At 48.3% G+C, this 18,686-nt stretch overlaps 1 protein-coding gene across 1 annotated transcript in view; it reads right to left on the bottom strand.

Annotated features, from left to right (window-relative positions):
• Positions 1–18,686, bottom strand: part of Ptprm (protein tyrosine phosphatase, receptor type M) — a 681,934-nt gene that overhangs the window by 136,119 nt on the left and 527,129 nt on the right. Inside the window, exons 16-19 of the mRNA XM_023720402.1 lie at positions 14,753–14,904; positions 8,797–8,871; positions 8,547–8,573; positions 3,320–3,507 (exon numbers count right to left, since the gene is read on the bottom strand). Coding sequence (XP_023576170.1) covers positions 3,320–3,507; positions 8,547–8,573; positions 8,797–8,871; positions 14,753–14,904 — 442 coding nt within the window. The remainder of the gene's footprint in view (positions 1–3,319; positions 3,508–8,546; positions 8,574–8,796; positions 8,872–14,752; positions 14,905–18,686) is intronic.

The raw sequence follows: 18,686 nt of genomic DNA, 5'->3' as shown, positions 1-18,686 counted from the left end.
CTTCCAACTATCTTCCAAATCCTACTTTGCCAAAGACACAAATGCACCCCTTTTAAAGAAGGCTCTGTAGTTTATTAATAGTTATACAATTCCCTAGACTTTTCATATGAGAATACTATTTAAGCAATGAAAGGCAAAAGCAGAGATTTAAATACTTTTCTCAGTTTTTAAGCTCTTACTCCCTAGAATGAGGCCTATATCTTTTTTGTTTCCTCTTTTTTTTTTTTTTTATGTATTTAGTACAGGGTCTACAGGGTCTCACTACACAGGTTGGACTTGTGGTGAGCCTCCTCTTTTCAGCCTCCCAAGCGCTGGGATTACAGGTGTGTGCCACCATGCCCAGTCTCAGTTGCCATCTCAGCGTGTCCTGGCGTGGGGCCAGCACGGGGACTGAACCCTGGTTCCTGCGTCTGCCTAAGCAGGTGCTTTAATCTGCTGAGCTATCTGGCTGGCCCCAAGGTCTGTGTCTTTACAGTAACATTTTTCTAGGAACTTTTGAGCACAGGTGACCTCAGCAATCAATAAGCCCCACAGAGGCAGCAAACTGGATGGGCACCTCTGCACCATGTGTGTGGCTGGCTCTGTTCCCTGACATTCTATGCGAGGGCTGATGACAAGGTGGTGCAGAGCCTTGCGTGCTGTGGCTCCCCTGCCCACGCTTGCCGTAAGTGTCGCTCGTGGATCACCATGTGTTCGCCATCTCTCTGCACTGCTTTCTCGTGGTTATAGTGGTAGACCACGTCATTCCATCTTCACAAGGCCCCAGAGGGCAAGGCTGGGATCACTGTGCCCCACAGACTCGCCTACAGTCACACAGGCAGGGGGTGGAGTGTGGGAGTGAGCCTGAGCCTGGCTGTCCCATCTGAGAGGCGACCAGCTGAGTGGCCTCAGGACCCACTGGACGATGCTCACAGGAAAGACACGCGCATTGTGGCGGGCGAGATGTGTGCTTTGTTACAGCTCTGAATCCAGCTGCTTTCAAAAACAACCTTTAGAGAGTTTCCAGATCCACACAGGAAGAAGAATCGCTGGGGTTGGAGAAGACAGAAAAGGACTGCTGGTGGCCCTGCCAGCCCTGGGAGTGTGACGGGCCATCACAGAGTCCTGGATGCTGACCATGGGCAGCACAGACTCGGGACCGATGGCGAGGCTGGGACCCCAGGCTTCTGGGAGACACCATGAGGAAGCGGCCCTTCCTCCACAGTTGCCGCACCTGTCCTGCACCCCGCCCCACCCCTCCTGCTCCTCCTCTCACCAGTGACCCCAGGAGGGGCGAGGATTATGCCTAACCAAATTCTCCTTTCCTGTTCTCTGAACAGCCCCTTCTCATGGGCTCCCACTTTCTTCTCTAACATGTGCCTCTGCCATTCTGTTCCTTCCTTTTTCTTTTCTTTTTTAAAACTGAGGATAAGTTTGGAACTTAAATAAGCATTTACTTTTATCCCATCCTCTCTGGTCACTCAGTTGGTAGAAGAGAGTTTTCGAGGTGATTAATATGTCATTTTATTTCAGGCATAAGGACTCCTAGAAGTTAGTAATAATATGATTGAAATGAGTATAGGATTCTTCATTTTGCACCTATAAATCAAATATCCCCAGGAGCTCTGCATGAAAAGTAATTTTTGACCTATTTTCTAATATGCATCGTTTATAGTTATATAAGTCACAAGGTAGGTATTTTTACGTTGTGCATGAAAAATCAGACTCAGGCTATTTTATGGATTGTTATTTGAGCCTCTAATCTCTCTGACATTAACATCTTTAATAAACATTACAGCAATATCTGCATTCAGAATATTAGATAGAACTAAGACATCATCTCTATTCATTAGGCTTATGTTTTCTCAATAACCTAATTTTGCCTTTCATAAGATATTAATGCTTTTAGAAGTTTTACCCTTAATCCTATTAATTCTTAAGCCAGTCTTTAAAAGTGCAGAAGGCTGTATGCAAAAGCAGTCAATTTCACTGAATTATACATCCAACCACTGAGGGTAAATCTCAGAATTCAGGTTTTCGAAAATGTAGAACTGCATCTGGGGGTATTTTCCAGACAAAAATACTAAAAGGAAATGTCAGGGCGTGCTTTGGGCTGGGTGCTGGGTCCTGGCACGTCCCACCTGAGGCCGCTGTCATGCCAGGATGCACACATCTCTACAGCAAAGCGCACCTCTCAGGTCCGCCTGCCTCAGCTAGAGGGCTCTTGAAAGAAGCACTGAGTGTCCACCAACCCTGGTGCCATGGGGTACAGCCCTGCTCATCCTGCTGCGAGAGAGAGCTTGGCAAGATGGCAGTGGGCACGATGGAAGGCGGCATGGGAGTCTCACGGGGGCACAGAGGCAGGTGGAGGCTCTTGGGCCACAAGAGGGCCTAGGAGCTGATTTGAAAAACACTTTAAGCCCCCACAAGATGCTTGCTGATGACAAGAGTTAGGAAGAATAGAGAGACACGCCCTGGAGACACGCCCCTGAGATGAAAAGGCCAGGTGGCTCTCCCTCTCTCGATTCAGAGGGAGCGTGCTGCTCTATCGTCCTCAGTGACCATCACCTGCCTTTAATAACACAGAGACACGTGGTGGGCATGGTGGCACACACCTGTAATCTCAGCACTTGAGAGGCTGAGGCAGGAGGACTGCTGCAAGTTCAAGATCAGCCTGGGCCACACAGTGAAACCCTGCCTCCAAAAATAAAGAAAGAAAATGCACATGCAGACATGAAGCCACCTCGCACCTGCACGCTCAGGTGGCAGGGACTGCGGTGACTCAGACTTCTGCCAGGCATTCGCTTCTCCCTCTGTCTTGCCTTCCAGCAGCACTTGCTAGTGGCAGAGCCCATGGAAGGGATGCGCCCTGCACTTCAGAGCTAGTGGAGACCCTCCGCCTCTGGCATTGCCAACAGCTGTCTGTGGAGAGCCCAGACCCACTGGGCTGGCAGGAAGATGTAAGCTGTCACGGCCGAGAAATGGCCCAGCACCCCAGCAATGCCAAACTTTTCAGAGCTTTCAATGACACAGACAGGCCTCCGTGGCACATGCGTGGCAGCTTTGCCATGCCGCTTCACTGCTTCTTGTCTCTATGTGACAACTCTGCTTGGCCTAGGATTGCTATAAGTGGGCCATTTCTTCCTAAGAGAAGTACACAGGAGCAGGACTGGGTGTCCTACTTCCCAGGAGAAGCCACACGGGGTCGAGGTCAGCCATGGGAGGCCTCTGATTTTCCTGCAGTGGATGCGGAGTGTGGTGACCGGCAGTGGCAAGGCCCATTTGCCGTCATGGTGCCCACCCTCGCCCAGGCTGCGGAAGGTCCTCTCTGAGAGCTCACCTCGTACTCCTCCTTGAAGCCGTAGCCCTCGGCGCACTTCATCTGCGTGATGTGCTGCAGCAGGTCGGCCACCCGGATGGCAGGGTGCAGCTGCCCTGTCTGGTAGGGCACATCAGCTGCCTCGCGCTTCTTGTGCGTGTGCGACTGCACCAGGCTGCTGGTGTCGCTGGCCATCGTGTGGGTTTCGTCTGGGGGAAGAAGGCCGGGGAGAAAGTGAGCACAGGGGCTGGTAGCTAGCCCAGGGCCACCGAGACACTACGAGGCTGGCACGGACATCGCACACCGATGGTGGGCGGCGGCAGTCCCCGGGATGGCTCAGCCAGAAGAGAAACGTCACGTGTGCAAAATTTAGATGGGGCTGGCAGTACTGGCAGGGATGAGGGGGGGTTCTTTGCTTTTACAAAGCAGTCGGAATGGCACACTGTGTCCGCCAGGTTCGTGGGGAAGAGCCTCGCCTCATCCTTTGCGCACTAACATCTGCGGTCTGTGGAAGTTTCCATCTGAAACTTCCTCAAGAGCTGGGACACAGCCAGCCTTGGGGTGCCCCACGCGGGCGTCACTCCTTTGTACGGTGAAGGAAATAAACTGTACAGATGTTCCATGAGCAAAATAGCAAGGGCACAGAATGGCCTGGCTCGCGGGGCTCGCGGGGGCGGGGCCTGGCGCCAAACAGACACGCCAGAGAAGGGCGGGGAGAGGGCAGCCTGGAGTGGAGACAGCGTGCGCGAGAGTCCCGGGGCATGCTCCGGGAGCAGAAAGCGCGACAAACACCGCGGATGGACACAGCACACAGGGGCGCTCCAAGCGCAAGCATGCGGCCAGCGCGGAGCCAGCTGGGCGGAGTCTGGGTGCGACACACAGGCCGGCCCTCCGAGGGCGGCCGCTGCAGGGCGCGCGGGCACTTACCATTGATTGGCACTTTTAAGAAGATACATATGAGGAGGAAAGAGGAGGAGAAAAAGGAAACAGGGCGTAAGCAGTAGTACCACGCGAGGAAGTACAGGCTGTTTTTATTTTGTGCTTTACCTTTCCAGTTAAATTTTCTATTCTGAGGTGGTCAGAGGGCAAAGCCCCAATTCTCCCACCGAGTTAGGAGGGAGAGGTTTAATTTAAATGGTCAATAACGGTAAGGAGATTAAAATTAGTATCATAATTGCTTTTCATCCCCCATGAACCAAGTAATGACTAAAGAAGGCGTTTTGATACTCAGCGTAGTCTCTCCTTTGAATTTCTTGAGCAAGTCAAGCAAATTGAATTACAAAATTAACACCAAAATTTGGTCAAATAAGCCTAAAGAGGCTCTGTTTTAATGAGTGGCTACTACTAAATTAGATTAATGAACTGCAGAAACGGTAGCTATTAAAAACTGTCTGAGGCAGGAAAGCGCTGTGTGATTAAGAATTTCACATTCTATAGGTGAGCTCATTAATATGCTGATTCCCTGCAGTTGCTTTATGATTGAGGGTGGCATTCCTCAAAATATAGCGCAAAAGTCAGGAGGGGACTCTGACTTCGACACTGATTTCAGGTGCAAAGAATCCAAACACGGAAGAGAGGACGTGTTGAATGCTTGCAAAGGACTTTGGATGTGTCATCTGCAGGGAATTCAGCTAGAGCCACCGGCCACTGCTCGTTTCATTTTCGCAGGGTGGCTCAGCTCCGGGGACGTGGTCTGGGGTGTGGGGAGCTGGACCTGTCCTCGACCCTCGCTTCCATCTGCGTCGCAAAGCACCTGGGGATGCATGGTATGAAGGTGGCACACAAGTGTGTAGCTATGTTGCTGCTGCTGAAATGACACCTGGATCACTACAAGGCGGCTAAAGACACAAAGACAAAATAAAAGGGGTGGAAGTTGATTTTGTGTGGGTTTTTTTTTTTTAATCTGGATTTTCTTTGAAATTTAGCAGGTATGTAAATTTAGTGTATGTTCCCATCTTAACAGTCATTAATACACCTGGAAATTTTCACCCCAATTTGCTGCTGGCGACTGCCAAGCACTACGAGTGGGACATAGGAGCCCTGGGTCGGCCTGTGTCCACTCGGCTTCTGGCCTCCCACAGGAAGCGCTGCTCTTTGGACTACAATAAATGGAACACCACTCTTTTTCCCCACTGTGCCTCTCTTATTCTCTCCATTTGCCCCTCATGGGATGAACACAATTAATTCACCCTTCCTTGGGGGCTCAGCTTCTGAACTTCCCCTAAATGATGAAGGTCTTCGGTGGATACACATGTAACCTAGCGACACTTGGATCCCAGGCTCAGGCATTTTTGAAATTTTAAATCCACGCAGCTACAGCCATTGTCACTGCACAGTGACACCCTGGCCTTGTTTTCTAGTGTGGAACATATTTAAGCCATTTAAACACTATCAGCTCCACCTTGAAGAAGGGAACTACAACTTAGAGCTGTGTGGGAAGAGGGGACAGGTGGCCCATGACACATCTGTGAGGAAACTGGGTCACCTCTACCACCAGGAATCCCGGATGCCACTGAAATGAGTGATTCCACAGTTTCCTCTGACATGTTAAATACTAATTATTGGATAAGTTCATGATGATTTCTTTACGATAGCCATTCTTTCAGGGGTGAGATGGTACTCAGTGTTGTTTGAATTTGCATTTCACAGATGGCTAGTGATGTGGAGCATTTTTTCATGTATTTATTAGCTTCTAGAATGTTTTTCTCTGAGAAGTGTGTATTTGTTCTGAGAATCTCCATGAGGTTTTTGAAACGAGCAGTTAATTGGTAGGATTCTCACCCTGACTAACTATATATGCTGATACCTGTAAACTAAGCAACTGCACTGAATAGCAATGTGTAATACTAGGGTCATGCTTGGAATGCCTGTCATTCTGGTCTTCTAAATGCATACTGCTTCTAATGTCATATCAATTACAGTAATTGATATAAATGTTTAAAAAAACAAACAAGTGTTTGTTTACAAAAACAAATAAATGTTTGTTTAAAAAAAGGTAATAAAAGAAAACAAGAGACAAAAAATAACTATTAGCTAAGCTATATCACTTGCCATCCACTTGTTGCACTGGTTGAAAAGATGAACAATCAACAAATTTTTAAATTAAAAACATTCTCTTAGGAGGATAAAATAAAAAAGCTTATTAATAATAGTTCGATGCTTTTTAGAAGTGAAAATGAATTCTACCTATGTTCTTTAATAAATTATTTTGAATTTTAAAAACTCCCTTGAAAACTAGTGAATTGAAATGAATGCTGCCTTCTTGAGTTAGAAAGGCTCCTCTGTCTGTCTGTCTGTCTGTCTGTCTGTCTGTCTGTCTTTATAAGCAAATGATGTAAAGATGTAATTAAACTCTATGTTGGGGGTAGGCATCTTAAGGTACTAAAAGCAGGTTAAGGTACTAAAAGATTTAACTGCGCTGAGCTCTGGTTCACAAGCCTTCTTTTTTATCTTGATGGGAATTTTAACTGCTGCTGTCTCCAAGAAGCGCTGGAGTAGATACAGAGCTCGTCTTCTTGTAGGGCATCAGGCAGGAGCCTCACCCACCGATCCCTACTAAGCAGTGTAGAAGTGCACACTTGTACCACGGCCCGGGTGAGGGATGTGGTGCCTGAGTACTGCCACGTAGTGCTCTGGGATCCAGGTGAGCTGCTGTGCCAGGCATGGCTACTTATCCATCTCACTGGCGCATGTCTTTATGACAAGCATCATTTTTGCAACTTGAATTGTCTGTCCAAGCAGTTCCCTTGGAGGGGAAGCCTAGCCATCCTTAAGGATGTCACTGGTGCTCATCGGAGCACGGCATCAGCTTCAGAAAAACGGCTTTTGCTTAATGAGCTTCTTTGAACCCTGCCGTGACCTCTGGACACGTTCTTCCTCTGAGGAAGCATGTCTCTGCCCTCCCCACTCACGGCTCCTCCTGTCAGAACATGGACCAGAGCAAGCCGGAGTGAAGGCCCCCACCAAGAAGCCACAGAGCTCTGCCGTTTGGTGATTCCATGCGTGTCGTCTGCAAGCACACCACGCTGCTAGGGCCCCTAAGCTTGGCCTGTGCCCTTCACTCAGAAAAGGAATAAGAATGGAGATCTCCCTGGCTGTGTGTGTGTGTGTGTGTGTGTGTGTGTGTGTGTAGCGGTCCTTCCTAATTAGCCCTCAGAATGATGCGTGGTCCCACAGCTCTGCCCTACGGTCCTTCCTAAACTTCTGCCTTCCCTCTGGCACAAGCTAAGGCCAGGAAGCACCACGGGAAACCCCAGTGACCCTCCACGGAAATCTTAGCAACTTGGAGGAAAGGGAGGCACAGGGGGAAAGTCGTGTTGCAGAGATCTACGCCCTTTAAGAAGCATCAGGGAGAGGAAGCGGACAGCTGAGGATGGAACGCTGGCTACGATGAATTGTTATATACCTGGAGGTCGCTTTTGTTGTGCTCCTTTCCGGTAAGGTTAGTAGTAGAAAGAGAACACAGCCGGGACACACTCGGGTTACTTATGCGTCTCAATGCAACAGCAGCCCATGCTCGCTTGCTTATCACGGCCAGGGTATGCCAGCTCTCCTCACCCTTCTTACACTGCGCAAACGGGACTTTTTCTGTAACCCCCTGCTGGGAATATTTCATACTTGAAATGCATTCTGCCCCGCCGGGCTCAAGTTTAGCTCGTTCCTAGTGACGGCTGACACAGAATAAACCCCATGGTTACAAAGTGCTGTCGTGTCATGCTGCTACTCAGAACAGCGGCTCCTTTGCAGTCCCACTGAGTGACAGCCCCTTGGGGTGCTGGGTGCCCGGGAGGGTGGGAAGGGCCCGCACGCTCTTGCAATCACTGTTCTGCATAGCGTTGGACAGAATTAGAAAAATGCTATTTTTGAAATGGACATTTTTAGTGTTTAGCAATAAGTGAAAATAAAGAGAACCCCTTTTCACTCAGATGACTATCACACTGGACAGAAGTCAGCTCTTGGACGTACACGGCTGAGTGAGGACATACTGCTTCCCCACCCCCGGGTCGACACTGATGCTAAATTCTGAGCGCAGAGGGACAGGCTGGAGTTGGGACTTGGCTCGAATCTTTTGGTGTCACCCCACGGACATGCAAGCGCACCCCGGAGACCGGAAAGGGCAAGTCTCTCCACGCCCAACTTCCTGCTGAGCCCCGCACCATGCAGAAGGAAAACTCCATTCTCCCCCAGAGTGAGCACTGACTGCCTCCTCCACTGCTGCAGAAACTATGGGAAAGGGAAATGTTCTCACCTAAAATTGCGGTTGGCACAAATGGGTCTGCCAGACATCGTGAGTAGGTCAGTGCGGAGAGGCAAAAGGAGAAAGAACAGTAAGTGACCATGAACAGTCCCCGCAGCCCCACAGAAAGCCACAGAAAGCCTTGGGTTGCAGCACGTCAAGCAGAGGGAGCTCCTAAGCTCTCAGGGACAGCATGGCATGGCTGGCAGAGTGTGACTGCCACAGGGCCACACACCGAGGAGATGGCAGGAAAGTCTGTTACCTGGGTAGTAGGAGTTGGGCACCGACGTGCTTAGTGTATTTGTCTTCATTGTGAAGGATGACGGGGAAGACACAGCTGTAAAGAAAAGCAAAGCGGCTGTGAGCGTCTAGAGCTGAGACTGTCCCCATTCTACCTCCACAGCAATCCATGCTCTGCAGACCGTCGACAAACTCATCTCTGAGATTCAGTGATGTCCGTGTGGCAAATGCCATCCTTCCTAGCTGTCTCTGGGGAGTCACTGTTCTTTTAGGGTACAAGCATCCTTTACCTCTTAAGGGGAAAACCCACAACCACAGCCACTGAAACGGAATCTGGGAACTGAACTCAGAACCTTGCGCTTGCCAGGCAGACACTTGTGCTGCTGAGCTGTAGCCCCAGCCCGCAGGCACCAGTTTAAACAGAGAAATCCACCAGACTATTTGACTACCTGCCTTTGCTTGTGTGATGCTGCTCTTGCGTGGAGCTGAGGTTTAGACTCCAAGTGGCAAGGATCTGGAGAACGTGGGCAGCGTGAATGTCTCTGTAGGTTGCCACGCCCTCCCCACGTGTGGGCAGCAGAGGACATTCCACATGTCTGTGAGCTGGTTTATCGGAAACAAAGGAATGTAGATATGTGCTACATTCAGGGTGAAAACTGTGTCCACATTGTTCGCTTAGTCTTTTAAATGCCTACAAAAAGGCCTTTGAAGTGCTCTCTGAAACATCCCATCATCACTCCCTTTCTTCCTCTCTGTTTGCAAGAGGGATGGTGGATCTCATCCTATTTATTTGATTCCATTAAAATGGGCATTTTCCATTTTTAAGATGGCATGTTAATACTTCAATATCTCAGTTGATTTAGGATATAGCAACAATCAATTTCATTAAAATAGAAGGATGTAAATTCACTCAAGGTGGGTGTGCATAGTCACTGTGTCTGCTGTCCTCTGAGGTATTTACGTGATTGATTTGACACTGAGTCCCTGATCAGGGTGCTAATATACGATGATGTCACTGTGTTTATGGGAACTGCGGCAGGTCCCTTGGACACTGTTGTTGTTATTCTGATGGCAGGCTAATATACTTTAGCTCTCAGCAGCAGTCCTGTCGGACAGCGCTTTTACCCTTGTATATATTTTTCAAGGGAGAATGAATAAATGGCAGAACAAGGACCACATCCCACGATGTTCATCATGTTTATATTTTCTAACATAGAGAAGGGTTACATTTACAATGCATGTTTGTGGTCAGCTGCTGGGGAAAGAGCAACTGATGAAAACCATTCATTCTCAGCACCCACGCTGGGGTCAGGGCCAGTAACATTCCTTGATACATGCAGACTTTTCTACATGGTTGTTAAAAATGTACAAAGCAACATCAAACAGCTACATTTACTTTTACCTTCTTGTCAAAGTAAGATATTTTAAAATGTGGTTTTCTTTTAGTATACAAATTAAGCTCATTGCCAACTACCCATACCTATGTTCTCTTTTTCATATCATTTTACGGTACATGGTACTACTTCGACCCACTTTGGTTGGAGAGATTATTTTTCACTCTCACAAATGAGTGCGTGCATATTTTCCAGTCTTATTTTTCCACTTCTCAAAGTGACTCACCCTGGAGCTTACAGCGCTTCCTCGTAGCCCTACAAGATTGCACACCAGGCATGGACAGCACAGGGTGGGCTGGCAGCCCGGGGAAGGTGTCTGCCAGCAGCTGCACTCTGATTTCAAGACACTGAGAGTATTACAGCCTTTGCCCCAGGGAGGTTTGCCCTCAGTCGACTGGACAAGACCTACACGCTGCTGAGAGGGCAGAAGGCAGGTGGGAACTCTGCTGCTCCGATCATTAGACCACACCAGAGAGCAGGGTGGCCGTGGAGGCCCACAGTGCCAGCTGGACAGGAGGCCTTTGCATATAAGCATTTAGGCTGTTTACAAAGATACTGATTTTTAAAAATGTAACTTCCAAATTAATCTTCCTGCCCAGGTGAGAATGTCCCATGGTCCAACCTGACGTGCCTGGTAGATTCATTCTCTTGGGGCTCGTGGTGTTGTAGTCCTTGTTATCACTTTATAGAATGTCCTCTAGAACATTCTGGAATGCTGGTGGAGTGGTCATGCATAGCCTCAGGTGTTCTTTGTCATGAAGTATCTGATTTCTCCAACAATCTTAAATGACAGTTTTTCTGGGTACATCAATCCAGGTTGAAGGGCTGTGGAAACAGCTCAGCAGTCTCGGTCCCAGCCTGGCAAGCCCAAGGACTGGGTTTGATGCCTGGCACCGCACGCGGTGCTGGGCCGGCCTCCACACTGCGGAGTGAGCCCCTGTACAGAAGCTAGGGTGGAGCTGTTTTCTTTTAGGGCTTCAAACACTTCACTCAACTCTCTGTGACTTGAAGGTTTGGATTGAGAAGTCAGCTGTGACTCTGATCACTTTCTGAGTCAGTTCTGGGTCAGTGGCCAGTAAGTTCATTCCGGCCACTTTCTGAGTCAGTTCTGCAGTCCTCTTTCCCAGTGTGCTTAGGAGGTATGATCAAAAATATGGAGAATCCCATTCATAAGAGCCTTGTGATGGAAAGGCAGCCTCGTAATGGCATGGTGCGGTGCCCTCGGCCACCCTGTTCACTGAATCTGGCACTGTGGGACTTTCAGCACTTCCCCAGTGAACTTACAGGTGATTTGTTTCTTTTCTCTGATAGCTTTTAATGTTCTGTTCTTGTGTTGAGTTTCTGGAATCTTGACTATTACGTGCCTTCCTGTGGACTTTTTCATCATGGATAGCTGGAATTCTACACAGGCTTCACTCTTCTGTGTATCAAATTCTTTTTCCCCGCCAGGAGAGTTTTCTGCTGTAACACCTGTAAATAGGTGTTCTATGTCATTTGTGCTGTCCGCTTTTTCATGAACTCTGATCAGCCTCATGCTATTTCTCTTCGCGTCCTCTCACACCTTCTTCTCATGACTGATAACCTCAACCCTACCTTCCACGTCTGAGATTCTGTTCTCATACTGGCTCATCCTGCTACAGATATTTTAAGGGAACGTTTAGACTCCTGGATATTTGTTTGCATCTCTGTTATGGATTCCATTTATTTCTTATGTTGGGCATCCATGGTTTTCATTATTTTCCTAAGCTCTATTTTTTTAAATCTATATCTGACCTAGAGTCATTAAGCATGTCTTTCATAGTGGTAACCATCTTTAGTTATCTGAGAAATTATTATTATTTTTAAAGATGTATTTATTTGGTATAGGGTCTCACTATTTAGCTTGAACTCATAGTGATCCTCTTCTCTAAGCTGCCCCAGCACTGAGATTACAGGCGTGCATCACTATGCTCAGTTTTGGTGGCTGGCACTGCGCAGGGCCAGCATGGGATGCAGTATCAGGGATTAAACCCTGAGCTTTCTCCCTGGCCTGAGGAATTATTTTTGATTTGACTTTTTCTAGAGCCTGATTTATTTGCCTTATTAATTCTGATATTATGAGAGAGGCCAGGTGGGTGGTTTGTGTGTTGTTCTGCTTCATTGCCCCCTGGATTTGCCTTTGGTGAGCTGGATATTTGAGGCTACATCTCGTTTATGTGTCTTCTCATTTTCTTTTTAGTTTAATTCCTAGGTTAGTGCCTGCACACTGCCTAGGGTGAGTAGCTTTATTGCTTGTATTCAGAATCCTTAGGAAATGACACTTCTCAGAGATATCTCCCAGGAATACATAACTGGGTTTTGGGTTCTGAGAATATTGCACGATCCTACCTCATCAGTTTGTAGAAGATGAGAAGTTCCTGCCTACTTGGCCCGGCCTCTGGTTCTAGGGCACGGGCCTATAGTATTTTATGACCTTTAGGCAATCTCATTCTTGGTATAGCAGGAAGAACAAGCGCTCAGAACAATTTTGTCACTCTGGCGGACATGGTATAACCAGCAATAATGACAGCATCAAACACAGCCAGCCACCAGTCCTCTGCATTCACTGCTCCATCGTACGGCGTGTTCTCTGTGGAGGCCTCTGGGGGGCAATAGTCACTGTGTCTGCAGGGCCACCTGGTCCCACCCAGTGGGTCCAGATTCAGGGAGAAGTTGCCACTTGTCACTTCCTTCTTTGTTCCGTTTCCCCTTGCTCTGTGTGGGCTTCACTCCTCGCTGCAGGTCCATCCTGGGTCCAGGGCACATGCTTTCCTCCTCTTTCTCTTCTCCACATTGCTGTGTTCCAGCGTCTGTCCACAGATCTTGGAGAGGCTCTTTCTCTGTTGCTCACTACTCCACCCTCTTGCCAGAAGTCCTGTGCTCCAACTTGAATGCCTCTGGCGGCGGCTGGAGTGTCCTGCTGAGGTGGTCATCAGCAGTGAACTTGCTCATGAGGCGTTGCACCATGCATTAGAAAGCTTGGAAACGTAACAGGTTATCCTGGGAAGCGAGAATGTACAGTGCGTCTAGGTGGTCCCTCCGTTTGGAGGCGCTGGGGAGGAACCCAGGGCCAAGCACATGCTGGGCAAACGCTCTGCAGCTGAGCTATGCTCCTTGGTCCCTTTCACACAGATGCTCAAGAAAGAGCTGCTGCTGTAAAAGTCCCAACCATCCGTGTGACAGGTGTGACTGAAGTACAGGACGAATGTTTAAATTAAAGGTAATTTATTAGAGATAGAGCTACACTGCCATTCATCCCTCTCACAGTACTTCCCCTCACCTTGAAAGCACTTGGCCCACTGTCTGGACACTTTCTGAAGCCGTTCTCCAGATCTTCTTCTTTGTCTGTGGTTTCACTGTCTTGGCTGCCTAAATATCCTGAACTGATTCAGAATGCTTCCCTTTCGTGGTCATGTTGATTTTGGGGAAGTGCCAAAATCACACGATGCCAGATTCAGTGAACAGAGCGGCCGAGGACGCGGTGTCAAGTTTTTACAAGGCTGCTTTCCGTTATAGGGCCCTCATCAATGGCCTTCACCATATTTCTGATCATACCTCATAAGCACAGTAGGAAAGAGGACTGCAGAACTCAGAAAGTGGCCACAGTGACGGGATCAGCACATACAAAGGGAGAGGGAGGATTCTGAGGGCATTATGGGCAATGTATCTTGTACTCTAGTCTAAAGCATTTAAACATTTACCATGTAGTTTGATCGCATTGCATATATAGTGTTTTAAATGAAAACAACATTTGCTCCCAAATAAGGGAAATTTCTACGAAAAGGTGGGCAACGGCTCTCATCTTCATGCCGCTCGTAGTCAGGAGGCCCACCAGCCTGGCCTGGCTTCTGCCCACATGCTCAGGCAGGCCTGACTGTGGGGTGGGGAATGGCAGTCTGCAGCCCCTGGCTTCATGCATGGGGTTGGAGCAACCCCTGACCTTGAACACAGGTACTCCCAGGGGGCCTGCCTCTGGTCCTGGAGAAAACCACCAGGGACTGAGCCACTGCTCCTTCTGCACATCGTATAATCAACCTAATTGTTGGTTTCCAGAAATAATTCTTGGTACCTGGATCATAGGTGGCAGTGCGGGAAGGAACTACCTGAGCTTGGTGTACCCACCTGGTGTGAAGCTAAATACGGTTTAATTTATTAATTGCCATAGAGAGCCCTATAATAAAGGCAGAGCCTGTCAGCTAAACAAACAGACAATTAACTTGCTACCGTCATTTGGGGAACTGTTTTAGAACAGGCTTTCCTTGCGTCAGTCTGCACCTGGCGTGGTTAGAAATGGCATCTGAACAACCTGAAGGATGCTGAGAAGCAGCTGTCTTCCTCCAGACCAGGAAGCCCCTGTGCACTGCCTGGAGGAATTTGCACCAACTTTGCTGCAGCTCCCCATGCTCGGGGACCTGGCCCAATGAGCAACATCTTAGCGACCCTGGGCCCAGAGTATTCAGGATGATATAAGCCGAGAAAGTAGTATTTCGTAGTTTTAGTTCCCCAGTGCTTCCTGGAACGCCAGCGAGCAGGGGAGTTTGCTAAAGCAGGGAGTGTGTCACTTACATCGCCCATTCAGGTTGTGTGTGTCCATGAACGCGAAAGCCTCATCGCAGTTCGTGCCCTGCTCAGCATAGCTCTTGTCCATGGAGTTCACCATCACGGTCATCTCCTGCCGAGTGCTGCTCATCGTCTCCTTCCGCTTCTTGGCCAGTTTCCTTCAGACAGAGAGGTACATTATGCAGGCATGCGTGGGATGGACAGTGCGGTATGCACATGCTGACTGCTGTGCAGAAATAACCTCTACTGCACCAGCCACAGTCATTCATGCACCAATGTGTGTGCTTTTATATGTCAGAGTCTAGCAGGCTGCACACCGAGCAGTGAGAGAGAGCCCCTGCTCATCCAGAGGGAAAAGTGCAGCTGAGAACATCGTGTTCTTCTGACTACAAGCTAAATTAAAATGACCAGTGGTCCTTGAAAAATACAATCCTCATCCGTATACCACTCTTCTAGAGTTACTAACTTCTTACCAGATGAAGATCTAGGTTGCAATATGTGGAGTGAAAGAGTCCAGTAGATGTTCCCAGACAAAACTGGAATTAGAGGTGCTTCTTGCCTTACAGTGGGGTTATGCCCCAGTACACTGAAAGCCCCATCAGTCCACTGGGCCTCCAGGCATCGTGGTGGGGCTAAGTCCTCCCTGCTCCCTCTGAGGGGGAGCAGGGTGCAAAGAGGTTGGGAGGGCAACACCTGCTTGTGTATTCTGCTCACTGATCGTAAGAAACTCGTAACCTAAAATCGTAGCTACCTACAGAAAAAGCCATAAAACCCTACAGGAAGCAAGCATTAAATAAAATAGTAAAACAAATTTTTACAGCATCTTACAATAAGAAGCTGTTTTATACACCAAGACAGACAGACAAGAATTGAATTCAATATGCTTAAGGAAAAGGGATAAAGTTTAAGAAAATGACACACCACCCCCCCAAAAATACCATGCTAAAATATTCTAATTCCGCTCAAGCATCTAGAAACACTTACAAAGAAAAATGGCAGCTACTTCTAGTAAATCATTCTGACACGGATTGACCTAGGACACAGCAGAATTGAAAATGAGCCACATAATCAAAATTGCACCCCAATTAGGTGATTGCTAAGGCACTAGGAGGTGCCGCAACATGAGACCATCTGGATAATCTTTATTATCATTCTAAATGATTCATAATCCAAATGCTTTCTTGCCTGTAGTTATACTCATCTTTTAATTTCATACTTTGAAGACAGAATGATTTCATTAATAAGTTGCCCTTTTAATTGCTAAAACTTGGTGCAGGGGAAAAAGATTCATTTTCCAACAGATGAATGAAAATCACCAATAATGTGTTTAATAAGGTGTGCTACAGGTTAGCTCTAGAATGTTCCCCCAAAGTCTCCGGTGGTCAGAGCTGGGCTTGTGGAAGGTCACTGGAGCACACAGGCACTGCGCCCATTACTGATGCATCTGTTGATGATCCACAGCGAGCGTGCCAGCAGGCGGTGCAGCCTGGTCGAGCAGGCAGGTTGTGGGGGCCGTGGCTGTGCAGGTGCGGCTCCTGTCTCCTCTTCTGCTTCCTGGTTGCCATGCTGTGCGCAGCCTTCCCCCACTGGGCCCTTCCCCCGCCATGGACCAAATCCTCTCACCCATCAGCCAAATGTGTCCTCTCCTGCAAGGTGTGTCAAGCATCTTGTCCTGGCAGCAGAAGCAAGGAAGGCTCCCCACAGTGCTGAGGCCACAGGGATGCTGCACATGCCCAGCAGGCGTGGGCAGTAGTCACATGATGTTCGCTTTTACCCCTTTTCTCCTCCCACTAAGCTAATGCCATTATTCATGACGAGCAGAAGTGCCAATCACCATGCTTTACCTGGGCCATAAAGTGCTTTATTTTTAAATTTGAAGTGTCTACCAACACATAAAAGTTGAGTTCCCGTAAAGCCTGGGTTCCTGGTTTCTCCTGCATCTTAGGGTATCTGCGCTCTCCACGGGGCATTCGCCTGGCGGGGCTCCGTCGCCATCCCACCTCACCCTGTCTCTTCAGTTTCCACACCAGCTTCCCCTGCGTGCGTGCCTGCCTGGCCTGGAGAGCTCTGATTCCACTTGCCTTTGAGCTGAGCACGTGCTGCAGGCCCTTAATGAGGCTGACCTGTGCTTAGAGAGCCACAAGGAAGTGTTTCCTGTCACGTCACTGAGGTTCACTCACACACAAGTGGCAGGTGTGGAAGGAACAAGATCTTTTCCACTGGAAGCCTCACTTTGAGGCCTCCACTGCCAACACGCCTCACCTGGACAATAGCAATACAAGAAGAACATTAGTGGTGTTTTCCTGACCTTGAGAAAGAGGAATTTGATAAAGAATAGGCAGAGGGAAGTCTGGCAGAGTGGACTCTGCCTCTCCACGAGAACAGAACAACCAAAATGTAGAAGCAGCTATCTGCGTAAATCAGTCCAAAGCAAATCAAAGAAATTCAGCGCAGAAAGTGAGTCTTTCACCAGAATCATGAGGCTAGTTATCTCAGTCCTCCATTAAGCACTCCTGGGGACACAGGACAGCAGAGCATGTTTCCTGGAGAGAAAACGTGTTCCCACGAGCACAGCTGTTGAGATGGAGCCCAGAACACCTGAGAAGGAAGCGCGCCCACTCCGCTGGCTCCAAGGCGGCCTGAGGGGCAGAAGCCTGCTCAGTGTCTGCTCATGTGAGAGCGGAGCGTCAGCACCCAGGAGTCACCTGCTGCTCAGGAGGCGCAGACAGGAGTGCGTGAGGTTAGAGCTGGCCAGAACAGCTCAGCCGGGCTTTGTCTCCAAATACAAGAGGGGCCGGGATTGGTCCAAAGTGTGAGGGCAGGACTAGGTCTCAGTGCCTAAAACAAACAAGCTACCTCAGTCCTGAGATAAGCATCCTGACTGGTTAATGTCGGCTATTAGTTGCTAGGCAATAAACATTAATACTGTTGCTCTGAGGGTCTTCTCATCAACCAGGCAGGCGAGTCACCACCACCTAACCCAGCTTCTGTCTTCTTGGCTCTCTTGTCCTCGTTCCTGTGGCCCTTTCTCCCCAAGTAGAATTGGTCACACTGAGAGCCATGGATTCTTATAAAAGGTGACAGGACAATGTGAAGAAAGAGGAATCCATGATTGCAGCTGACGACTTCAACATTCCTCTGCAGTACAGGATGGAACCACCCGGCAGGAAATCAGTAAGGACACGGAGCAGGTGACAGTGCCTTCCATCATTGGATTAACCCACATTCAGAACATCTCACCCAACAGCAGCAGAATTCACAGGGAAGACGCACAAGGATAGGCCACATTTGGGCACATAAAACACATCTTAAAAAAACTAAGAACAACTCTGTTATGATTTGTACCTAGGCATCCCCCAAAACCCTGATGCATCATGGGGCAGCTTCTAGGGTTTGTGATTAATTCATGATCCAGTGCTGGGATTGGGGGTGTGAGTGCTGCTGGGATCGGGGGTGTGAGTGCTGCACCCACGGATAGCCTGAATGCAATGTAAGCAAGGGAGAGGCTTGCTCTCGGCAGCAGCTGCGGCTCCTTCTGCTCTTGCTGTTTTGTTGTTTTCTGTGCCATGAACTGCTACCCTCGGCCATGCGTCACTCTGCCTTGGGGCCAGCCAAGTGTGGACTGAAACCTCCATAAACTGTGAGCTAAATAAACCTTTCCTTAATTTTGGGTGTTGGTATTTTGCCCCAGCAATGAGAGAAAAGTAACCGAAACAAATTGGATATATACAATAGTCTCAGATGAAAATGGAATTAAACTAGAATTCAGTTATATAAAGATAGCTGAAGAGTTCATAGTATTTGAAGATAAACAACATTTAAAATAATACATACGCTAAAAAATAAATCTCAAGAGAAATATTAAAAAATTAAATGAAAATAGAGAATCAAATTTTGTGGAGTGCATCCATAGTACTTAGAGGAAAATTTATAGCTTGAA

The sequence above is a fragment of the Octodon degus genome, unplaced genomic scaffold, assembly GCF_000260255.1.
Source record: "Octodon degus isolate 3935 unplaced genomic scaffold, OctDeg1.0 scaffold00075, whole genome shotgun sequence".
Classification (NCBI taxonomy): Eukaryota; Metazoa; Chordata; class Mammalia; order Rodentia; family Octodontidae; genus Octodon; species Octodon degus.
This window is presented reverse-complemented; position numbering and strand designations above follow the sequence as displayed.